Genomic DNA, 19,293 nt, shown 5'->3' with positions numbered 1-19,293 from the left:
GCGCCCCCACTTGGGATTGAAACTAATCTGTTTACGTCCGTCTCATTGGCTGGGCTCTGAGCTCCTAGAATTTGGCTGTCTTACTCACCCTTTACCCAAACCAAACGATTATTCACATAAGAGTAGTTAATAATGAAAATGACGGTTTGTAGCACATGGTTTGTGCACTGCATGGGCCCAGGATGATTTGTACTGTATTTGTAAGGTACATTTAAAAATATTACATACTAAATATCTTTGTATTCTCTAATAAACTCATATCAACTCTGTATATGAGTAAGATTAATATCTCCAATTTGCTAAGGAAACTGACTCAGAAGGTCAAGCCTTTACTGCAAGGTCTTACAGGGAAGAAACTAACCACACACTTAAATTGAGCTCTGAAAGTCGGGAGCCGCGCCGGAGGCCTTTTGAACTCTTCCGGCCACCGTCGCTGGGTCCTTTCCGCGGCTTCTACTTCTGCGCCTGCGCGCTGCTGGAACGCCGTCCATTTCTGTATCAGTTAGGGAGGACGTTAGGTTTGAGGTTGGTGTTGAGGTGAGTCGTGTTGCTTTTGCGTCCTTCCTCAGGGTTCACCTAACTGCTGCGTTCCGTTGCCTGCTCTTGCTATGACTTGGAGTTGAGTTGTGCCCGTATCTCTGCGGTCGGGGAGCCTCACCTCTCACAGGGGTCGACCCCTGCACGCCCCCGCCGCGGCCTCAGGAAGGCTGCGGGCAGGCGGCGGGGCCCCCGGGGGCTGGGTGGGCTGCAGGGCCCCGGAGGAAGCAACTAGGATTCGGAGGCGGCTGGCCCGGGCCTGGTCTCCGCTGTTTCTTCCCCAGTCAGTGTGACCTTGGTTAGGTCATTTGACGTGTCTGGCCCCAGGGTGAAAAGGGAGGGGTGGTTTCTTCCTCAGAGGGTCGTGAGGCTAAGGGGCAAAGTAGGGCAAACAGCAGCGTCTGCGCGCGGTCGGTGCTCCCTCGCTGTGTGGTAACGTGGGTGATTCGACTCGAGAAGCTGGAAAGCGGGGAGGTGAAGATGGGCGTCCTGCAGCCTCCCAGCGCGCGCATGGCCCTTCCACCCCAGCCCCCCCGCCTCCTTGACCCAAGGTCTGCGAGACTGCGCGGCGGTCACTAGGTGGGCCTGGAGGCCACGGCTGGGCTCCTGCCCGAGTTTAAATCGTTTACCCCGTGACCTTGGAAAAGTTACACGTCATCTCCGTGTGCCCTAGTTTTCTCGTCAATGAAATGGGAATAATGAACTGATAGTTCGCAGAAGAGCAGGTGGCTGTGAATGCGTTTGCACTTGGCAGTCTAGAGCCACTGCTTATCTTAACTGTGATTGGGAGATTTTTGTTTGTAGTTTTTGCTCCCTATTGTGCCGCAGTGACCTTGCTTATTTAAGGTAGTCGTTCAGCGTGCCAGAGTTGGGGGGCGGGCGGGGACCCTGAAGCAGGCTAAGCCTTTAAAACGCCTTAGGCTTTTAAAAAATAATAATAATAAAAAATAAACACATTAGGCTTTGTGGGAGGAGTCATGCCTGTGCCCCTCTAGGTACTAAAGTGCATTACGTGTAAGAGTTCTTTAGATATCTTACTATGTTCTCAGAGTTGTTTTTATTATTGTTTTACCTGTCAAGGAGAATAACTACCATGACTTCCAGTGCTTTGACGAAACCTCAGATGCGAGGCCTTCTGGCCAAGCGTCTGCGATTTCATATTGTTGGAGCGTTCGCTGTATCCCTGGGGGTTGCAGCTTTCTATAAGGTACGTGTGTTTGATTTTTACTTTGGTCCATATTTGGTCCAGAAATGTGTGTTTTAAATTTGAAAATGTGTTTTCATAAGTAGTTCTGAATCTTTTAAAGAAACTCCCTCTCTAACGTGCTCCCTTCCCCTTCCTCCACTTACCTCAGTGTGACAGGAAAATATCTCATACTCCCTAGGTAGCTTGTCCTCCATCATTAAAGGAAACTGTAGTAGTTTGTTAGGGCTGCCAAAGTACAACAAATTGGGTGGCTTAAACAAAAATTTATTTACTGTTCTAGAGGCTAGAAATCCAAGTTCAATGTGGCTGCAAGATTGATTTCTCTTGAAACCTCTCTCCTTGGCTTGTAGATGAGTTTCTCCCTTTGTCTTCACATGGTCTCTGTGTTGGCATGTTTTTGTTTGAATTTACCCTTGAAAGGATGCTAGTCATATTGGATTAGGACTCACCCTACAAACCTCATTTTAATTTATCTCTTTAAAGACCTATCTCCAAGTACTGTTACATTCTGAGGCACTAGGGACTTAAGACTTCAGCACATGAATTTTGGAAGACAATTCAGCCTGTAACACAAGGATATAATTTTATTAAAGCAGAGCGATGGGGAAGGCAGTGTTTGGCAGCTTGAAGAATTTGTTGCCACAGAACTGCATTTTAATGCTGTGTCTTCTGTGGATTTTAACATTATGCCCTTTGGTTTTTTTTTTTAAATAAATTTTTTGTATTGTAAATACGCATAAAATTTAGCCTTTAAGTGTACAGTTTGGTGGTATTAAATACATTTATAATGTTGGATCACAATCCATCTCCATAACTCATCTTGTAAAACTAAAACTGTACCCATTAAATAATAAACCCATCCCTTCTCCATCCAGTCTGTGAAATTATTCTTCCTGTATCTTATTTTGACTTTTCTAGGTACCTATGTAAGTGGAATAATATATTATTTTGTCTTTCTTAACTGGCTTATTTCAGTTAGTATAATGACCCCAAGGCTCATCCATGTTGTAGCATATGTCAGAATTTCTTTCCTTTTTAAGGCTGAGTAATATTTCATTGTATGGGGCTCCTGGCTGGCTCAGTTGGTTTGGCGTCTGCCTTTGGCACAGGTCATGGTCCCAGGGTCCTGGGATGGAGCCCCACATTGGGCTTCCTGCTCAGTGGGGAGCCTGTTTCCCCCTCTCCCTGCTGCTCCCCCTGCTTGTTCTTTCTCTCTGTCAAATAAATAAAATCTTTAAAAACAAATATTCCATTGTATGTCTGTACCACATTTTGCTTATTCATTCAACTTTGATGGACACTTGAGTTGCTTCCATGTTTTAGCTATTGTGAATAATGCTTCTGTGAACATGGTTACAGGTATCTCTTCAAGACCCTGCTTTTAATTTTTTTTGATATATATCCATAAGTGGAATTGATAGATCATATGGTAATTCTATGTAATTTTTCAGGCAACCACCATGCTGTTTTCCGTAGTACTGTCTGACATTTTATATCTTGCTACTTTGCTGAATTATTTATTGGTTCTAACAGGTTTTTTTCTGTATGAATTTTTAGGGTTTTCTACATATATCATCTGTAAACAGATGATTTTGCTTCTTCCTTTCCCATTTAGATGCCTTTTATTTCTCTTTCTTGCCTAATTGCTCTGGCTAGAACTTAGAGTACTGTGTTGAATGGAAGTGACAAAAGTGGATATCTTACGGGTTATGTTGCGGTAGTTTCATTCTATTCCTAGTTTGAGTGTTTTTATCATGACAGGATACTGAATTTGTTAAATGCTTTTTTGCATTAATTGAAATGTTTTTTTTTTTTTCATTTATTCTGTCAGTGTATGTTACATTGATTTTGTATGATGGACCATTGTATGTTGAACAACCCATGCATTCTAGGAATAAACCTCATTTGGTAATTGTGTACAGTTCTTTTAATATGCTGCTGAATTCAGTTTGCTAGTACTTTGTTAAGGATTTTTTTTTTTTTTTTTTACATCAATGTTCATAGGGGATATTGGTATGTAGTTTTCTTGTAGTGTTTTGTCTGGCTTTGGTATCAGGGTAATGCTGGCCTGGTAAAATGAGTTAAGTGTTCCTCCACTTCATTTGCTTGGAAAGATTTCAGGATTGGTATTCTTTAATTTTTTTTGTAGAACTGACCAATGAAGCCATCAGGTCCTGGGTTTTTCTTTGTTGGGAGATTTTTGACTACTGATTCAGTATCTTTACTACTTACAGTTATATTCAGATTTTCTCTTTCTTTGTGATTTAGTCTTGGTAAGTTTTGTGTTTGTAGGAATTTATCCATTTTATATAGGTTATCCAGTCTGTTGGTATACAGTTGTTCATACTACTCTCTTACAATCCTTTTAATTTCTGTAGAATCTGCAGTAATGTCCACTTTCATTTCTGATTTTAGTAATTTGAATCTTTCCCCCTTTCTTCTTAGTTCATCTTGCTAAAGGATTGTCAATTTTGTTGATGTTTTTGAAGAACCAGTTTTTGGCCTTCTTGATTTTTCTTTTTTCCCCTAGTCTTTGTTTTGTTGATCTCTTTATTATTCCTAAAGGAATAATAAGGAAATAAGATATTATTTCCTTCCTTCTAGCTTTTGGTTTATCTTTTCTTTTTCTGGTTCCTTAAGTTGTAATGTTAGGTTGTTGATTTGAGATCTCTCTTGTTTTTTAATATATGTGTTTATGGCTAAAAATTTCCAGAACCCCTTAGCACTCCTTTCACTGTGTCCTGTAAGTTTTGGTGTGATTTGTTTTTTCATTTGTCTCTAAATATTTTCTGATTTCATTCGTGGTTTCTTCTTTGTTCCATTGGTTGTTTAAAAGTTTGTTGCTTAACCTCCATAGTTCTGTGAATTTTCCAGTTTTCCTTCTGTTACTGATTGCTAATCTCATGCCATTGTGATCAGAGAACATACTTTGTATGATATCTATCTTTTTAAATCTAATGAGACTTAATGTATGGCCTAATGTATGGTCTATCCTGGAGTGTATCCAATGTACAGTTGAGAAGAATGTGTATCCTGGGGGCACATGGGTGGCTCAGTCGGTTAAGTGTCTGCCTTCAGCTCAGGTCATGATCCCAGTGTTCTGGGATCAAGGCCCCTGCCAGGCTCCCTGCTCAGCAGGGGAGTCTGCTGCTCTCTATCTCTCTCCTTCCGCTTGTGCAGTCTCTTTCTCTCTCTCTCAAATAAATTAATAATAAATAAATCACTGTTGTTTAAAAAAAAAGGTGTATTCTGTAGTTGGGTGGAGTGTTTTTTGTATATGTGTTAGATCTGGTTGGTTTAATGAGTTAAGTCCTCTATATTCTTACTTAGGTCTGGTGTGGTTTTATCTTTCATTGAGATTGAGGTATTGAAGTCTTCAACTGTTGCTGTAGAACTATTTTTCTCTTCAATTCTGTCAGTTTTTGCTTTATATATTTTGCTGGTGTGTTAGGTGAGTATATTTTTCTAATTGTATAAATTCTTACTGTATTGAAGCTTTTATGATTATTTAAAGTCCTTCTTTTTCTCTTGTAATCTTTTTTGATTTAAAGTCTATTTTGTCTGATATTAGTAAAGCCACTCCCACTCTCTTTTGGTTATTGTTTGCATAGAACATCTTTTTGCAAACTTTCCCTTTCAGTCTATTTTTGTCTTTGAATCTGGAATAAGTGTGTTGCAGACAGCATTTTTGTTGGGTCATTTTTCAATCCATTCTGCAATCTCTGTGAGGATTGTATGTGTAGATGCCTTTGAATGTGTTAGTCTTGAATGTCTGGCTCCCAAAAGAAGAAAATGGGAAAAATGAAGAGAGGGGAAGAAAGGTGCTCTATCCTTTTAAGTCCTCAGAAAGTTACTCACCTGATTAAAAGAGGCTTGCAACTGTAGGGGGAGTGCAACAGCAGTGGCCACCAGCCTGTTTGGCCCTCTGTGAACAAAAGCAGCAATCAGCTATCAGAGTACAGGTCCTCGGTATATGGAGGAGAGGGTCCTTCTTGCCCATCTTCGTTCCAGAAAGCTGTGTGTAAGGTGTTCCAGGAACACTTGCACAGCTGCCTACCTTGGGGATGGGGAATGGGTAGCTGTTAAGTTGCTAAAAGCTGAAAGATTAACCTGACCACAGTTTACAGTTTAAGCCTTCCTCTGGAAATTGTATGCTTTCAAGAGATGCAAAGTTTCATGATAGTAACATCAAACAGATTGTGCTAGTGCAGTTGTTGTGTAGGTGGGGAGAGATTCCTGGTGTTCCTACTCTACTTTTTTCCCAGAATACTCTATGCGCTTTGTGTTTCTTAAAGTCTTCATGTTATATTTACAGCTTTTCTTCTATAAAAATGTTTATGATAATACATGTATTTATGACCATGTGTCATAATGGCCCATGAATTAGAGCTTTGTAGTGCTTTGTACTTTTTTTTGGTTTAGTCCTATTTTTAGTAGACTGTGAGCCTCTTTAGGGCAGGGTGCCTTTTTTTGTTCACAGTGGCACCCCATTGTCACTTGCCTGACACACAAATAGATGCTTAAAAGTATCTGTTGAGTAAGATGTAGTGTCTGAAATTTAGTACAGTGGTAGGTGCTGTAGAGTGCTTTGGAGTATACTAATTGTATATACCTCTAAATATGTGTCTTTAAAGAAGTTAAGAGTCAAGTTGGGTGAAAAAATTAGGTATTAGTGCAAGATAGAATATAAACAAAAGGACATTTCATTTCTCAGAGCTGTTCCTGGAGCAACTTATACACAGTGTGCAAGAATGAAGGTGGGCAAGAAGGACCTTGTCTTCCAAGTACTAGGTGAACCATACTCTGGTAGTTGATTGCTGCTTTTGTGTGTTTCTTTCAGTGGGTGTGGGGTATTGTGGGTCATAGCTCTTTGATAGAGCAGGCTGAATTTGTGCCTTGAAAGTTAGGGTGAATTTGAAGTGCTAAGGGGAGGGAGAACAACTTGAGCAAAAGCACTAAGGGGTCTGTGCTTTGGGACCCTATGAGGAGACAGGCATAAAAAAGTAAACCCTTTACTTGCTCCTTGAGATAGTTGCTCCTGGGCATGTAGTGGGCATGAAATAAATGTTTGTGGGAGAAGGATGGATGGATGGATGAGTAAATGAAGTGGGAGTAAGGAGAGGAATTTGGGGAACTCATTTCTTTGCTCTCATTGTCACTCTCAAACTTGAGGCCTTTGTAACTTGTATAGATTCTTGTCGCTTTTAACTTTAGCCTCTAGAATGGATCTGTTTATGGTTTTGAGTTCCTGCATGCTCAGTGTGCAGCGGCTTTCAAAATCTTGACTTATAGTAAGAAATACATTAACTACTGGCTGCAGTTTTCTAAACTGGTTTCATTACTTACAAAATGGGTTGTGAGTGATTTGCTGAAACTTGGTCTTGATTTTAAGATACTTTCTGATTAGCTCTTTCTGCCTTTCCATCATCTTCCCAGCAGTCCTAATATACCCAGCCCTTCATAACTAGCCGCTGTTCGAAAATTCTGCTTTCTCCCATGGGTTTGTACACAACAGGAATGTCTTTTATCTCATTGTGTGGCAAATTCCGTTTTATCCTCAAGGCCCACTCAGATGTTTCCTTTTGGAGTTGCAGCCTGTTCCTCCAGATGGGTTGGTTGTGTCCTGCTAGGTCCTCAGTCATTTTGTACCAGACTGTACATTATTTGGCACATTGTATTTTAAGTAATACTTGCTTCAGGGTGTGTCTCTTCTACTAAATTAAGAGCCCATGTCAGACCAGTAGTCTATTCTGAATGAAAGTTTTAAATTTTGCTTGGTAGATTAGTCAGTGTTTGTGTATAGTTAGTGTTTGAATGGAAGGAAGGTAGGTTAGCAAAACACCGAGGAATCCAGATTCTTATCAAAGAATAAGGCGGGTGTAAACTTGGTTCCCTTGGTAGATGCTCGCTTCCTTCATTTCCCTTACCCAGTTAGTGTTGAGTGCTTTTGAAGATTTGGCCTTTATTTTGTTCTTAGTTTTGACTGATTTTCACAATTTTAATCAGCTTCTGTACTTCTTATATAAAGTCACCATCCATTAAATCATTTTTGATTAAGTTAATCTGCTAAGCTTAAATTCATTAATACGGGTTAGATTTTGAGGCAAATTAGCAGTGCTTATCCTGAATAGATTTTTTCTGTAGGTAATTACTGTTAAATAAATTAGACATATCCTAAATCTTCAGGTATTTGCTTATCTGTGTAAGGTCTCATATATAGATTTTATGGGTTTCAAGTAACTCATGGTGTCACTCTAAATTGATAGTTTGTATTCTTTGTTGCTGAAGTCCAGATTTTTCAGACTTAAAAAAGTTTAAAGTGTAACACAAAACAAAATAGGTGGGGTTATAACATGCATATCCTTTTATTTTTGGGTTCACTGAACCTTTTATTTTAGTCTACCATATTTTTAAAAGGAAAAATATTTTTCTTGTTTTAACAAGAAATGCTCAGTCGCCTTCTGGGTAACAGACTGGCCTCAGTTCAGAGGGTTGCACTGGGGCTCCTGCCTCTTGGTCTTATTGGAAGAAGTTGGGAATTTTCATAGGAGATGAGGCAGTAAAACTGGTCAAGTTTTAGTACCTTAATGGAAGTAGATTGGCACTTGAAGAATTTCTTTACTGGTTTTTATATGCAGGTTGGGATTTGATTTTGGATTATAACCCACACATTGAAATCTGCTAGGTAGTATTTTGTGGAAAATATAACCTTTGCCAGATGACAGACCTGGGTTTAAATCCTGGTTGAACCCACCTACCACCTAGTGCTTCTTCTAGACCTTAATTGGGTCACTTAAATTCTGAGTCCCATTTCCTCCTGTGTAAAACAGGTCAATGTATATTCTAAGGGCTTAAATCATATTGAAGTGTAAATCATCCAGAACTGTTCTTGCCAGATAGAAAGCTTCCTGTGTCTTTCAGAGGCAAATGGGTACAGAATTGATCTCACTCCTTTGAAGTTAATATAATTTAAATTGACCCAGAATATATTAGCATGTCTCAGCTGTGGGGATATTAGGTTTTGCTAGAGGGAAGACTGCTATCTGTCTTCTCCCTAAAGCCTTTTAGCTTTCTGGGTATCTTCCTTTGGTTCTTACCAGTCTGCATACCCACACCCAGCAAAAGGAATAATCCATCCCCAGGCAAGGAAGGCCCCTTTTGCTGAGTAGTTTCCATGAGGCTGCTTTATCGTCCCTTGCTTCTGTGTCAGTGCCTCCAACCTTTGTCTTAGGAATTGCAGAGTTCAAGTTAAAGGTGAACACAAACATAATTTATGTTGTCTTTGGATATTATTTTTAATGGTTTTAAAAATAAGCTCTAACGGGATATGTTATTTTTTAGTTTGCTGTGGCTGAACCAAGAAAGAAGGCATATGCAGATTTCTACAGAAATTATGATTCCATGAAAGATTTTGAGGAGATGAAGAAGGCTGGTATCTTTCAGAGTGCAAAGTGATTTGGGAATGTAAAGGTAATGTGGCTGTTTGAATTACTGTTTAAAAATTTTTTTTAAATTGTGGTAAAATACATAGATCCAGAACTCTTTTCATCTTGCAGAACGACCCATTGAATTACTCTCTATTCCCCCCATCCCCTGGCCAACCACCATTCTACTTAGTGTCTCTGAATTTGACTACTCTGAGTACTTCATTTAAGTGGAATCATATAGTATTTGTTTGGCTATAGTATTTGGCTTATTTTACTTAATATAATGTCCTCAGAATTCATCCATTACAGTATGTGTCAGAATTTCCTTCTTTAAAGCTAAATAACATTCCATGGTATGTATATACCACATTTTGCTTATTAATTCACCTCTGGTGGATGTTTGGATTGCTTCCACCTTTTGACTTGTAAATAATGTTGCTATGTTAGGGGTGCCTGGGTGGCTCAGTCGGTTAAATGTCTGACTCTTGATTTCAGCTTATGTCATGATCTGAGGGTTGTGAGATGGAGCAGGGTGTGGAGCCTGCTTAAGATTCTCTCTCTCCCTTTCCCCCCATCCCAAATAATAATGTTGCTATGATGTGTGCAAATATCTCTTTAAAACCCCTTCTTTTAATACTGTTGAGTATGTATCCAGAAGTGGAGCAGCTGGATCATATAGTAGTTCTGTTTTTATTGTTGAAAGGAAACACTGTACTGTTTAACATAGTGGCTGCACCGTTTTATACTCTATCAAGTGCAGAAGGGTTCCAGTTTCACTACATGCTTGCCAATACTTTTTTTTTTCCCCCCATAGTAGCCGTCCTGATGGGTGTGTGGTGGTACTGGATTTTGATTTTTATTTGCATTTCCTAATGGCTAATGATGTTGACCATCTTTTCTCTTACTTATTGCCCAATTTATGTGTCCTCTTTGGAGAAATGTCTAATTAAATTCTTCACCCGCTTTACTCAGTTTGGGGTTTTTTTGTTGTTGAGTTGTAGTTCTTCAAACCGCTTATCAGATATGATTTTGCAAATATTTTCTCCCATTCTACAGATTACCTTTTCACTCTGTTGATTGTATTCTTTGCACAGACGTTTAAAATTTTGATGGGGTCTGTGTAATTTTTGTTGTTGCCTGTGCTTTTGGTGTCCTTTCCAAGAATCACTGTCATATCCAATGTCATGAAACTTCTCTTACATTTTCTTGTAAGTTTTATAGTTTTAGGTCTTTGATCCATTTGAGTTAATTTTTGGATATGAGGTAAGAAAAGGGTACAACTTATTTCTTTTTCGTGAATATCCAGGTTCCCAACAGCATTTGTTGAAAAGCCTGTCCTTTCCCCAGTAGATGGTCTTGGCACCATTGTTGGTAATTTTTTGACTGTATATGTGAGGGTTTATTTTGGGCTCTTTTTTGTTGCATTGGTTTGTATCAGTACCACACTATTTTGATTACTGTGGCTTTATAGTAAGTTTTGGAACTAGGAAGTGTTAGTCCTTCAACTTCGTTGTCTTTTTCAAGATTGTTTAGGCTATTCAGGGTCCCTCGATAGTTTATATGAATTTTAGGATGGATTTTTCTACTTCTGCAAAAATGCTGTTGTGATGTTGATAAGGGATTATATTATATTATGTAGCTCTCACTTTAGGGACATCTTGGCAATCATAAGTATTCCACTCCATGAACATGAGATGCCTTTTCATTTACTTATGTCTTTAATTTTTTTCAGCAGTATTTTGTAGTTTCAGTATGTAGGTCTTTTGCATTCTTGGTTAAGTATTCCTATGTATTTTATTCTTTTTGATGCTATTGTAATTGGAATTGTTTTCTTATTTTTTTTTCTGATTATTCATTGTTATTGGATAGAAACACAACTGGCTTTTGTGTGTCGATTTTTTACCCTGCAGCTTTGCTCAGTTTATTCTAACAGATTTTTTGTTTGTTTGTTAGAGTGCGCACTTGTGCACAAGCTGGGGGGCGCGGGAGAGGGAAAGAATCTTAAGCAGGCTCCATGCTCATCATGGAGCCTGACCCAGGGCTCGATCTCACAACCCTGAGATCATGACCTGAGCCAAAATCAGGAGTCAGATGCTTAACCAACTGAGCCACCCAGGCGCCTCTAAGTTTTTTTTTTGTATGGAATCTTTAGGGTTTTCTACATTTAGGGTTTTCTGCATATAAGACCTGCAAACAGAGATGGTTTTATATCTTCCCTCTCAATTTGGATGTCTTTTATTTCTTTCTCTTGTCTAATTGTTCTGGCTAGGACCTCCAGTTCTTTGTTGAATAGAAGTGGTAAGAATGGGCATCCTTATCTTTTTCTTGATCTTAGAGAAAAAACTTTCAGGCTTTGACCAGTGAGTATGATATTAGCTGTGTTAACTTTTCATATATGGGCTTTTATTATGTTGCTGTAGTTTGCATCTGTTCCTAATTTATTGAGTATTTTTTTCTCCCTGTACTGTACTTTTTATCTCCATGACTTGTTTTATAACTGGAAGTTTGTATCTCTTAAAACCTTTCACCTGTGTTACCCATCCCCTACTCCTCTCCCATCCCACACCCAGTTCTCTATATTTATGAGTCTTTCCTGACTTGCTTCACTTAGCATAATATCCTGTAGGTTCATCCATGTTGTGGCATTAAATGGCAAGATCTCATTCCTTTTTATGGCCGAGTAATATTTCAGTTTGTGTGTGTACCCAGTAGTGGAATTATTGGATCATATGGTAATTTTATTTTTAACTTTCTGAGAAACCTCTGTACTGTTTTCCACAGTGGTTGCACTAATTTACATTCCCACCAATTTGGTCTCTTTTGTCCAGGTCACCAGGGTTCTCTTTTCTCCACATCCTTACCAACACTTGTTATCTCTTCTCTTTTTCTTCTTTTCTTCTTTTTTTGATTCTAGCATTCTGACTGGTGTGAGATGGTAGCTCATTCTAGTTTTGATTTGCATTTCCCTAACGGTTAGTGATACTGAACATCTTTTCATGTGTCTGTTGGCCATGTATGTCATCTTTGGAAAAATGTTCAGGTCCTCTGCCTATTTTTAGTTGGTGTTGTTTTGGTATTAAGTTCTTTATATACTTTTATTAACCCCTTATCAGATACTTGGTTTGCAGATACCTTCTCCCATTCAGTAGGTTGCCTTTTTATTTTGTTGATGCTCTTCCTTTGCAGTGCAAAAGCTCTGTATTTTGGTGTAGTCGTAATAGTTTATTTTTGCTTTTGTTTCCCTTGCCTGAGGAGACATGTCCATAAATATGCTGATAGGGCTGACATCCAAGAGATTACTGTTTATGCTTTTTTTTTAAAGATATTTATTTATTTATTTATTTATTTGACAGAAATAGCGAGAGCAGGAACACAAGCAGGGGGAGTGGGAGGGGGAGAAGCAGGCTCCCGCAGAGCAGGGAGCCCGATGCGTGGGGCTCGATCCCAGGACCCTGGGACCATGACCTGAGCCGAAGGCAGCCGCTTAACGACTGAGCCACCCAGGCGCCCCTGTGTATGCTTTCTTACAGGAGTTTTATGGTTTCAGGTCTTACATTTAGGTCTTTTATCTATTTTGAGTTCATTTTTGTGTATGGCATAAGAAAGTGGTCCAATTTTCCCAGCACCATTTATTGAAGAGCTGTCTCTTCCCTGGTATATTCTTGCCTCCTTTGTCATGTAGATTAAATGACCATGGAAGTATGGGTTTATTTCTGGGCTGGATTCTCTTCCATCAGTCTTTTTTGTGTCTGTTTTTGTACCAGTACTATACTGTTTTGATTACTATAGCTTTGTAGTACATTTTGGAAATCTGGGATTGATAATCTCTAGCCTTGTTCTTCCTCAAGATTAATAGCTTTGGCTATTAATGATCTTTTGTGGTTCCAAACAGATTTTAGGATTTTTTGGTTCTGGATCTGTGAAAAATGATTGGTATTTTGATAGAGATTGCACTGAATCTCTCTAGATTGCTTCAGGTAGTATGGACATTTTAACAATATTAAGTCTTGAATCTGTGAGTATGGTGTATCTTTCCATTTGTTTGTATCATCTTCAGTTTCTTTCATCAGTGTCTTACAGTTTTCAGAGTGTAGGTCTTTTATCATCTTGGTTAGATTTGTTCGTAGTATTTTGTTGAGTGTTTTTATCATGAAAACAAGTCAGAGTGTTGCAAGCAATTTTTATTTTTTACCTTCTATCCTGAGGGAGGAGCCAGGAATCGGGCAGTTTCCTCCTGACCACGTTGTGTTGCACCAAGGAGGGGGTGAGGCAAGAGTGAGAAACAATTCCATGAAATTTCCTGCTTTTTTGTGTTTCTCTTGTATTAGTGTTTGGTTGTTGCAGTTTCTTAACTGGTTTCTAGAGTTCTCACAACTCTTTGTATATTTAGAATCATTTCACGTTACGCTATTGTTGCTTGCTAGATTGGCATTAGGAAAATGTACTAAAAAAGCACTTTTAGAAGTACTTAAAAAAAAAGTTTTGACTCTTTATAGTTAGGTGTCCATAAGTGACTAGGTGGCCCTCTAGAGATTCTGATTTGGTTTGTTATATCCACAAAGTCCTTATGCCTCATGGATAAGGTTCTTTTGACTATGAAGAAGTGACTTGTGTGCTGATGAAAGGTCCACTAAATTTGAAAGCATGTGAAACTTTTCATATTCTGGAATCTCATCATTTATATATTTAACTTTATTCAAGCTCAACATAAAAGCATTTAGAACAATTTAAGTAAAGATTCTATCCACTACCCTGTGTGAATTTGATGTGACAAGGGGAATGTCAGTCAGCTATCTTTTTGGAATGCTGAATGAGCATTCCAGCTGTAGTGTGCATAGGTGTGTGTGTGTATGTGTATTTATATATGTATGTATGTATGTATGATCTTTCCTGGGGTATGGAGACCTGCTGCAGTGGACTTTAGTTTTTTAAAAGACTCAAGGATAATACTGAACATAAGTAACTTTTGCCTGATTTAAAATTCTATAATGTTCATTTCTGTAGTTGTTTATCTTAAAGGAAATATCTGAAATGCAGATAGATGCTTGCACAAAGTATATACTGTATTACTTAGAAAAAATAGGAAGAACTTTATTTCCAATGGTTGGAAAATTAATAAGGAACTATGAGTTTTTCATACCATGGACTACTACATTATGTCCATTAGAAATGATATTCATAAAGTAACATGAGATTATCATATAAGTAGAAAATATTTTACATAAAGCGTGATCTATGTTTAATAAAAATTGCACAGAAAAAAGACCGAAGGTAAAAAGATCAAGAAAATATTAATGGTTCTGTATGGAATCTTAACATTGCTGTTTTCTTGTAACTTTGACATTTTCACAATTCCTACAGTGGGTATGCATTTCATAATCAGATGTTAACAGGCTAATTTGTAAATGTTTGTTAGATTTTTACTTTTAGAGGTCGTGTTCTCATAAAACCAGTAAGAAAAAAAAACCAGTAAGCAAAACAGATCTGGAGACAGGAATAGAAATGTTGTTTAGAACAGATGGGCTGCTGCTTTTAAGAACAGTATGTGGGTATGAGAAGGGAATGGAGGAAGGGAGAGTGGACTTGAGAGGGAAGAAAAAGGCAAGATTTGGTCAGTGAAAAACAAGAAATTAAGAGTAAGGTGTAGTATGCCCAGAACTGGTCAGGATCATCAGAGACCTTGGCAGAGAATGGACCTGGAGTCTGCACAGCCTGAAATGGCCTTCTCCTGGGCAGAAGGTTGAGTGAGCAAAGTATAGGCTCCACTAGTAGGAGTAGACGTCATGTGACGGTGGTGAGGTATTGAGAGAGAATGCTTGTCATTAACTTAAGCCACTGTGTTTTTTTCCACAGAATTTCTTTGGGTTGAGTTCCATTGAAGTCTGTCACTGACCTGTGTTCTGAACTATGAAACACGAATACTGGCTTATGGAATAGTTTGTCTTGATAAATAAACAACTAACAAATACTTTGGACAGTAAGTCTTTAATTATTCTGATAATTCAGAGTTGGAGATTTTAACTGTGTTTATGAACCTTAGGATGATAACGATTTTAAGATAAAATTTTGTTTTAGGATATTTTTCATTTCTCTGGTGTTTATTTCACTGAAATACTGGTAGGTGCACTTTCTTGGTCCTGGTAAGACCACACTATACTCTGTGCTCTTAGAAGGGACAGAGAACATCTTTTCAATAAAACATGTTTTTGGGCTTCATTGTCACTGTTGAGTAGCCCTGCTGGATCAACCACCAGATAAAATAGATAATTAAAATACCAGTTGCTTTTGAAGAGCTAACATTATGTGTATGTAAGTTAGAATATATATTTGGTCCAGAAAAATACCATAATAGTATATATTATGGATATGGAATATATACCTAGTCCAGAAAAAGTTGTATTAGAGTAGTGTCTGTTAATGATTAGAGTGTGGGAACTTATTTTAGGGGAGGTCTTAGGAGGACTTTTACCCTCTATATTAATAATTAATGCTTTTTCTTGTGATCATAGTGATACTACAGAGAGCTTTAAAAATTAAGTTTATTTTAGCCTAAGCTAATTTCATCACTGATTGGCACTTTATTAGGATAACAAAAATTGTTCTTAGCCTTTTTAACTCATGCAAAATTCTTGGGTCCTAATAATGTGAGCTGTATTAAACCTAGGAATTGGCGAAAACCTGCATTTGAAAAACACTTGGTGACAATACACATTTATGTGTGGTCAGTAATTCAAGGATTCCTTTTATTTTCAACAGTTTATATTACAATTTCTTAGAAGTAGTATGCAAAATGACCATAAAAGATAACAATAATTAATACATATTTACATTCTTAAAAATAGTTACTCTTGAGGTTGATGAAGCTGTCACTTTACTAAATGAGTGTGACACAACAAACTAATGGAAGAATCAGTTTTTCATATTTAGCCTGAATTGTTCATTAATGGTCTTGCTTTCTAGAAACAATTATGCAGTGACTTCTCATCCCTGATGACATGTGAGACTTGATTAAAAATTAGTGGGCATTTGAAATTGAATTTTCTTAGCATCTCACACTTGTACATAATAGATTGTAGACCCAAGTTTGGATGTAATCAGTAAAAATGTGTTTTAATCAGAGTGAGATTTTTACTGAATATTAAAGATACCTGGTGACCCAAGATCTTGATAAAAACCTATCCTTATATGCAAAAATAGTATCAGACATTGGGAGTACTTTGTGTTTGAGCAATTCAGAATAAACTGGATTGGTTCACTGTTAAGGTTAACATTGGGGTTCCTGACTCCCCTGCAGTACTCCAGGGCAGTATGAATATCCTTCTGCTAAACCCCTTCCACAAGAGAGTGTCATAGGGAATTCCTAGTAGTAGGTTTTCTTTACAGAACTAGAGAAACTCACCTGAGCCCTTTGGGTCTGTTTTCATTGCTAGACACATAAGCTTGCTTGCTAAAAGATAAATTGGCAAAACATTTTTTCTACAGTATACCTGGACCCTCATGAGAATGTCTTGTAAATTTCAGTTATCTGCAGGCTTTAAAGTAGGAATATACGGAGCAGGTTTCACTTAAAGAAGAGCATCACATTTAAGTAATAAATTTAACAAGTTAAACAATAAACTCCTAAGCATTTAAAGATTCCAAACGTTTGCAGACAAGTGGTATTAGGCAAAGACAATGTCTCGGCCTAGAAACAGATGCAGTTGGGAATGAAGTTTTAACCAGTCGCTCCATTCTAAGGCCTGACCACATTTTTTGTTAGAGCAGAGTTAACAGATCTTAATTATAGTAAACTTTTTAGCAAATACCATTAGAAAGCAAAAGGTAGAACATATGTATGATGAGATGACAACAGAGAGATTATTTTAATCTCTGTCTCCAAATAGGAAAGGAACAAGGTTTTTATCATTGCATTTTAAGGTATTTTCTTAGTTTTAGGGAGAAGAATCTGAATTAGAGGCTGGAAAATTACCTATCATTATAGTTAAGTATTGGCTTTGTGTCCATATTAGATGTTATTAGAGCTAGTTAGGTTTCTTTTTGAAGAATAAATTGCACAAGCAGGGGTCAACAACACCTCAGAGGGGACTCAAGGGAACCCTTTCCTCAGGGCTTTATTTTTCACCATGGTAAATTTACTAATGAACACTTGAGCAAAATGTGGATCAACCATATAATGGTATGTTTTCACAGTGGAGGGGAGAGGTTCCACAGCCACCACCGGGCATGGGGTCTGCATGGAAGAGCAGCTGGGGGCCAGGTGGCAAGATGTCTTTGTGATGTAGTCCACAAGTCTGTTGTACTGTTGTTCTGACAGTCTCTCCCGGACTCCATCCACCTGGGATCCAAAAATAAAGAGTCTTTAGTTGCCAAACCCTCATAATGGCACTTCATGACAAATTATTTCTTTGGTTTTTGCCTTGATACATCTACACATTATGCCTTTGGGTACTCTAATAAAGCCATTTTGTCCCAAACGGTGCTTTTAATTTTTCCTCTGAGCTGTGGCAGTAACAGTGCACTTTTAGGAGTACAACAGAAGCTCTGCAGGAGACTGTTAGGACAACCTCCTTTGAATAAGCATTTGGTGTGTAAAATTCCCATGTCTGAAGTTGACAATTTGGTAGCATTTTACTCATTAACTATTAAACATCTCTCACTGCTCTTTACTAACGAGCTCAGGAACAAAGAAGAAAAATGTCTTTTCTCTGCTTAAATCAACATTAAACTCTCACCCTGAAATAAAATTGTTTGCCTGTCTCCTTGAACCTCTTCAGTTTGACAGAAAAAAATGTGGAGAAGAGCATCTCTTTTCAAACCAGTGGCTTTGGACAGAGCATTAAAAAAAAAAAATACCTTTTGAACTGTAACATTTTCTGTTTTTTATAAACACTAGGATTTAAAGCCAGAGAAAATAAAAAACTGGGCAGAGGAAGGGGAAATTTTTATGGAAAAAAAGGGAGGATGCAAAGTACATTTATGGTTCATAAAAGTCTGGCTCATCTTCAGTGGAACTCAAACAGGGGAACTGAGATATACTACCTAAGTTCTTAAGTGCGATTTTCTGAGAAAGCACCCATCAAAGGCAGTTGGAGCTATAAATTCTTCCCACCCTGAAATTCTGTAGCTATCTAGTGTGTAGATCATGTGGACTGGGAAGTTTCCAGTGTAAGCCACTGATCTGTGGGAATTAGGTAGCCACTGACCTTTCCGTGGTCTGTACCTACCAAATGTTGGCAAGACCACTCTGGAAGAATTAAAAACATTTTAACAAGGGCTTTTGAGTTCTCAAAAGTAATTTAATAATGTAAAGAATTTCTATGTTTCTGTGTAGGGCATGGAAACAGTGCAGCCAAGGGTGTCTTAAAAGCTGCACAAAGCCAGTGGGACGGTAAGGAGTAAAGGGGATGCCAGAGAAGTAAGTAGGGCATCCAGCAGAGTTTGGATCTTGAATTTTTCAGCTTGGGACAAAAAAGAAAAGCCCCCAAAGTTTCGCCGACAGATGAAAGCTGTGTACCACCAGGCACAAGCCAGAGCTCTGATGATATCATTTGATGGGGTCAGAATTCAGCTGGAAAGCTTTGAATACACAGAAAGTCTTAATTGCTCCTCCTGAACAGCAGCACAGGAAAACCCATGCTGTGAAAGGAACCTGGCCAAGGAATAAATTGACCTTCTGACTCATTTTGAGCCTCTCTCATAAGGGATTTCAGTAATGTGCCAGGCATATTAAGCAATTATTACCCTAAAAATGGCTGCATTTAACCAAGAAAAGCAAATGCTGATTTAAAAAATCTGAATCCTGCCACATTTCAATATACTGAATGATGTCATCTACAAATTAATTCCTTCCAAAATTCAAAGGAGCTGTGTTTCCTAGCATCTAAAGCAAAAAACCAGAAAAGCCATTTTATATAAAGATCTTAAAATACTGTTCCTAGTTTTCCCTGGAAGACAGCAGGTTGGGTTCTTAACCCAGCTTTATGTCTGTGCATCAGGTTGGCATGTGACGGGTATGGCCTGACACGAGCATGGCAACTGAGGAAGATTCACTATGTCAAGCAGCCCTGCTGAGTGACCCCCCCTGCCCATTTTGCAAACACTGGATTACAGCACTCCTAAGGA

The 19,293-nt window shown here is 38.3% G+C and overlaps 2 protein-coding genes across 9 annotated transcripts in view; one reads left to right on the top strand and one right to left on the bottom strand.

Annotated features, from left to right (window-relative positions):
- Positions 1–833: 833 nt before the first annotated feature.
- On the top strand, positions 834–15,250 carry COX6C (cytochrome c oxidase subunit 6C). 2 transcript variants are annotated; one of them, XM_073893035.1, is made up of 4 exons: positions 834–1,088; positions 1,618–1,744; positions 6,459–6,535; positions 9,086–9,212. In XM_073893035.1, exons 1-4 carry the CDS (start codon positions 1,018–1,020, stop codon positions 9,147–9,149), a joined length of 339 nt encoding a protein of 112 aa, XP_073749136.1. In that variant the 5' UTR covers positions 834–1,017; the 3' UTR covers positions 9,150–9,212. The 2 variants fall into 2 exon arrangements, with proteins under 2 accessions (XP_073749136.1, XP_073749137.1); XM_073893036.1 differs by lacking the exon at positions 6,459–6,535 and adding an exon at positions 15,025–15,250 and having other exon boundaries at positions 855–1,088; positions 9,086–9,214.
- Positions 14,238–19,293, bottom strand: part of VPS13B (vacuolar protein sorting 13 homolog B) — a 746,502-nt gene continuing 741,446 nt past the window's right edge. For all 7 annotated transcript variants that reach the window (XM_025870900.2, XM_073893015.1, XM_073893019.1 and 4 more), the window contains one exon: positions 14,238–17,506. In XM_025870900.2, coding sequence (XP_025726685.1) covers positions 17,258–17,506 — 249 coding nt within the window. In that variant the 3' untranslated portion in view covers positions 14,238–17,257. The remainder of the gene's footprint in view (positions 17,507–19,293) is intronic.

Source organism: Callorhinus ursinus, unplaced genomic scaffold (genome assembly GCF_003265705.2).
Source record: "Callorhinus ursinus isolate GAN/ISIS: 27379988/994484 unplaced genomic scaffold, GSC_fseal_2.0 scaffold5, whole genome shotgun sequence".
NCBI lineage: Eukaryota > Metazoa > Chordata > Mammalia > Carnivora > Otariidae > Callorhinus > Callorhinus ursinus.
This window is presented reverse-complemented; position numbering and strand designations above follow the sequence as displayed.

Excerpts from the sequence above, each read along its gene's own strand:
- COX6C (XM_073893035.1), top strand. The coding sequence starts at position 1,018 with ATGGGCGTCCTGCAGCCTCCCAGCGCGCGCATGGCCCTTCCACCCCAG. Across the intron at positions 1,089-1,617 it reads CCCCGCCTCCTTGACCCAAG|GAGAATAACTACCATGACTT; the intron begins GTCTGCGAGACT and ends TTACCTGTCAAG. Across the intron at positions 6,536-9,085 it reads CCTTGTCTTCCAAGTACTAG|TTTGCTGTGGCTGAACCAAG; the intron begins GTGAACCATACT and ends GTTATTTTTTAG.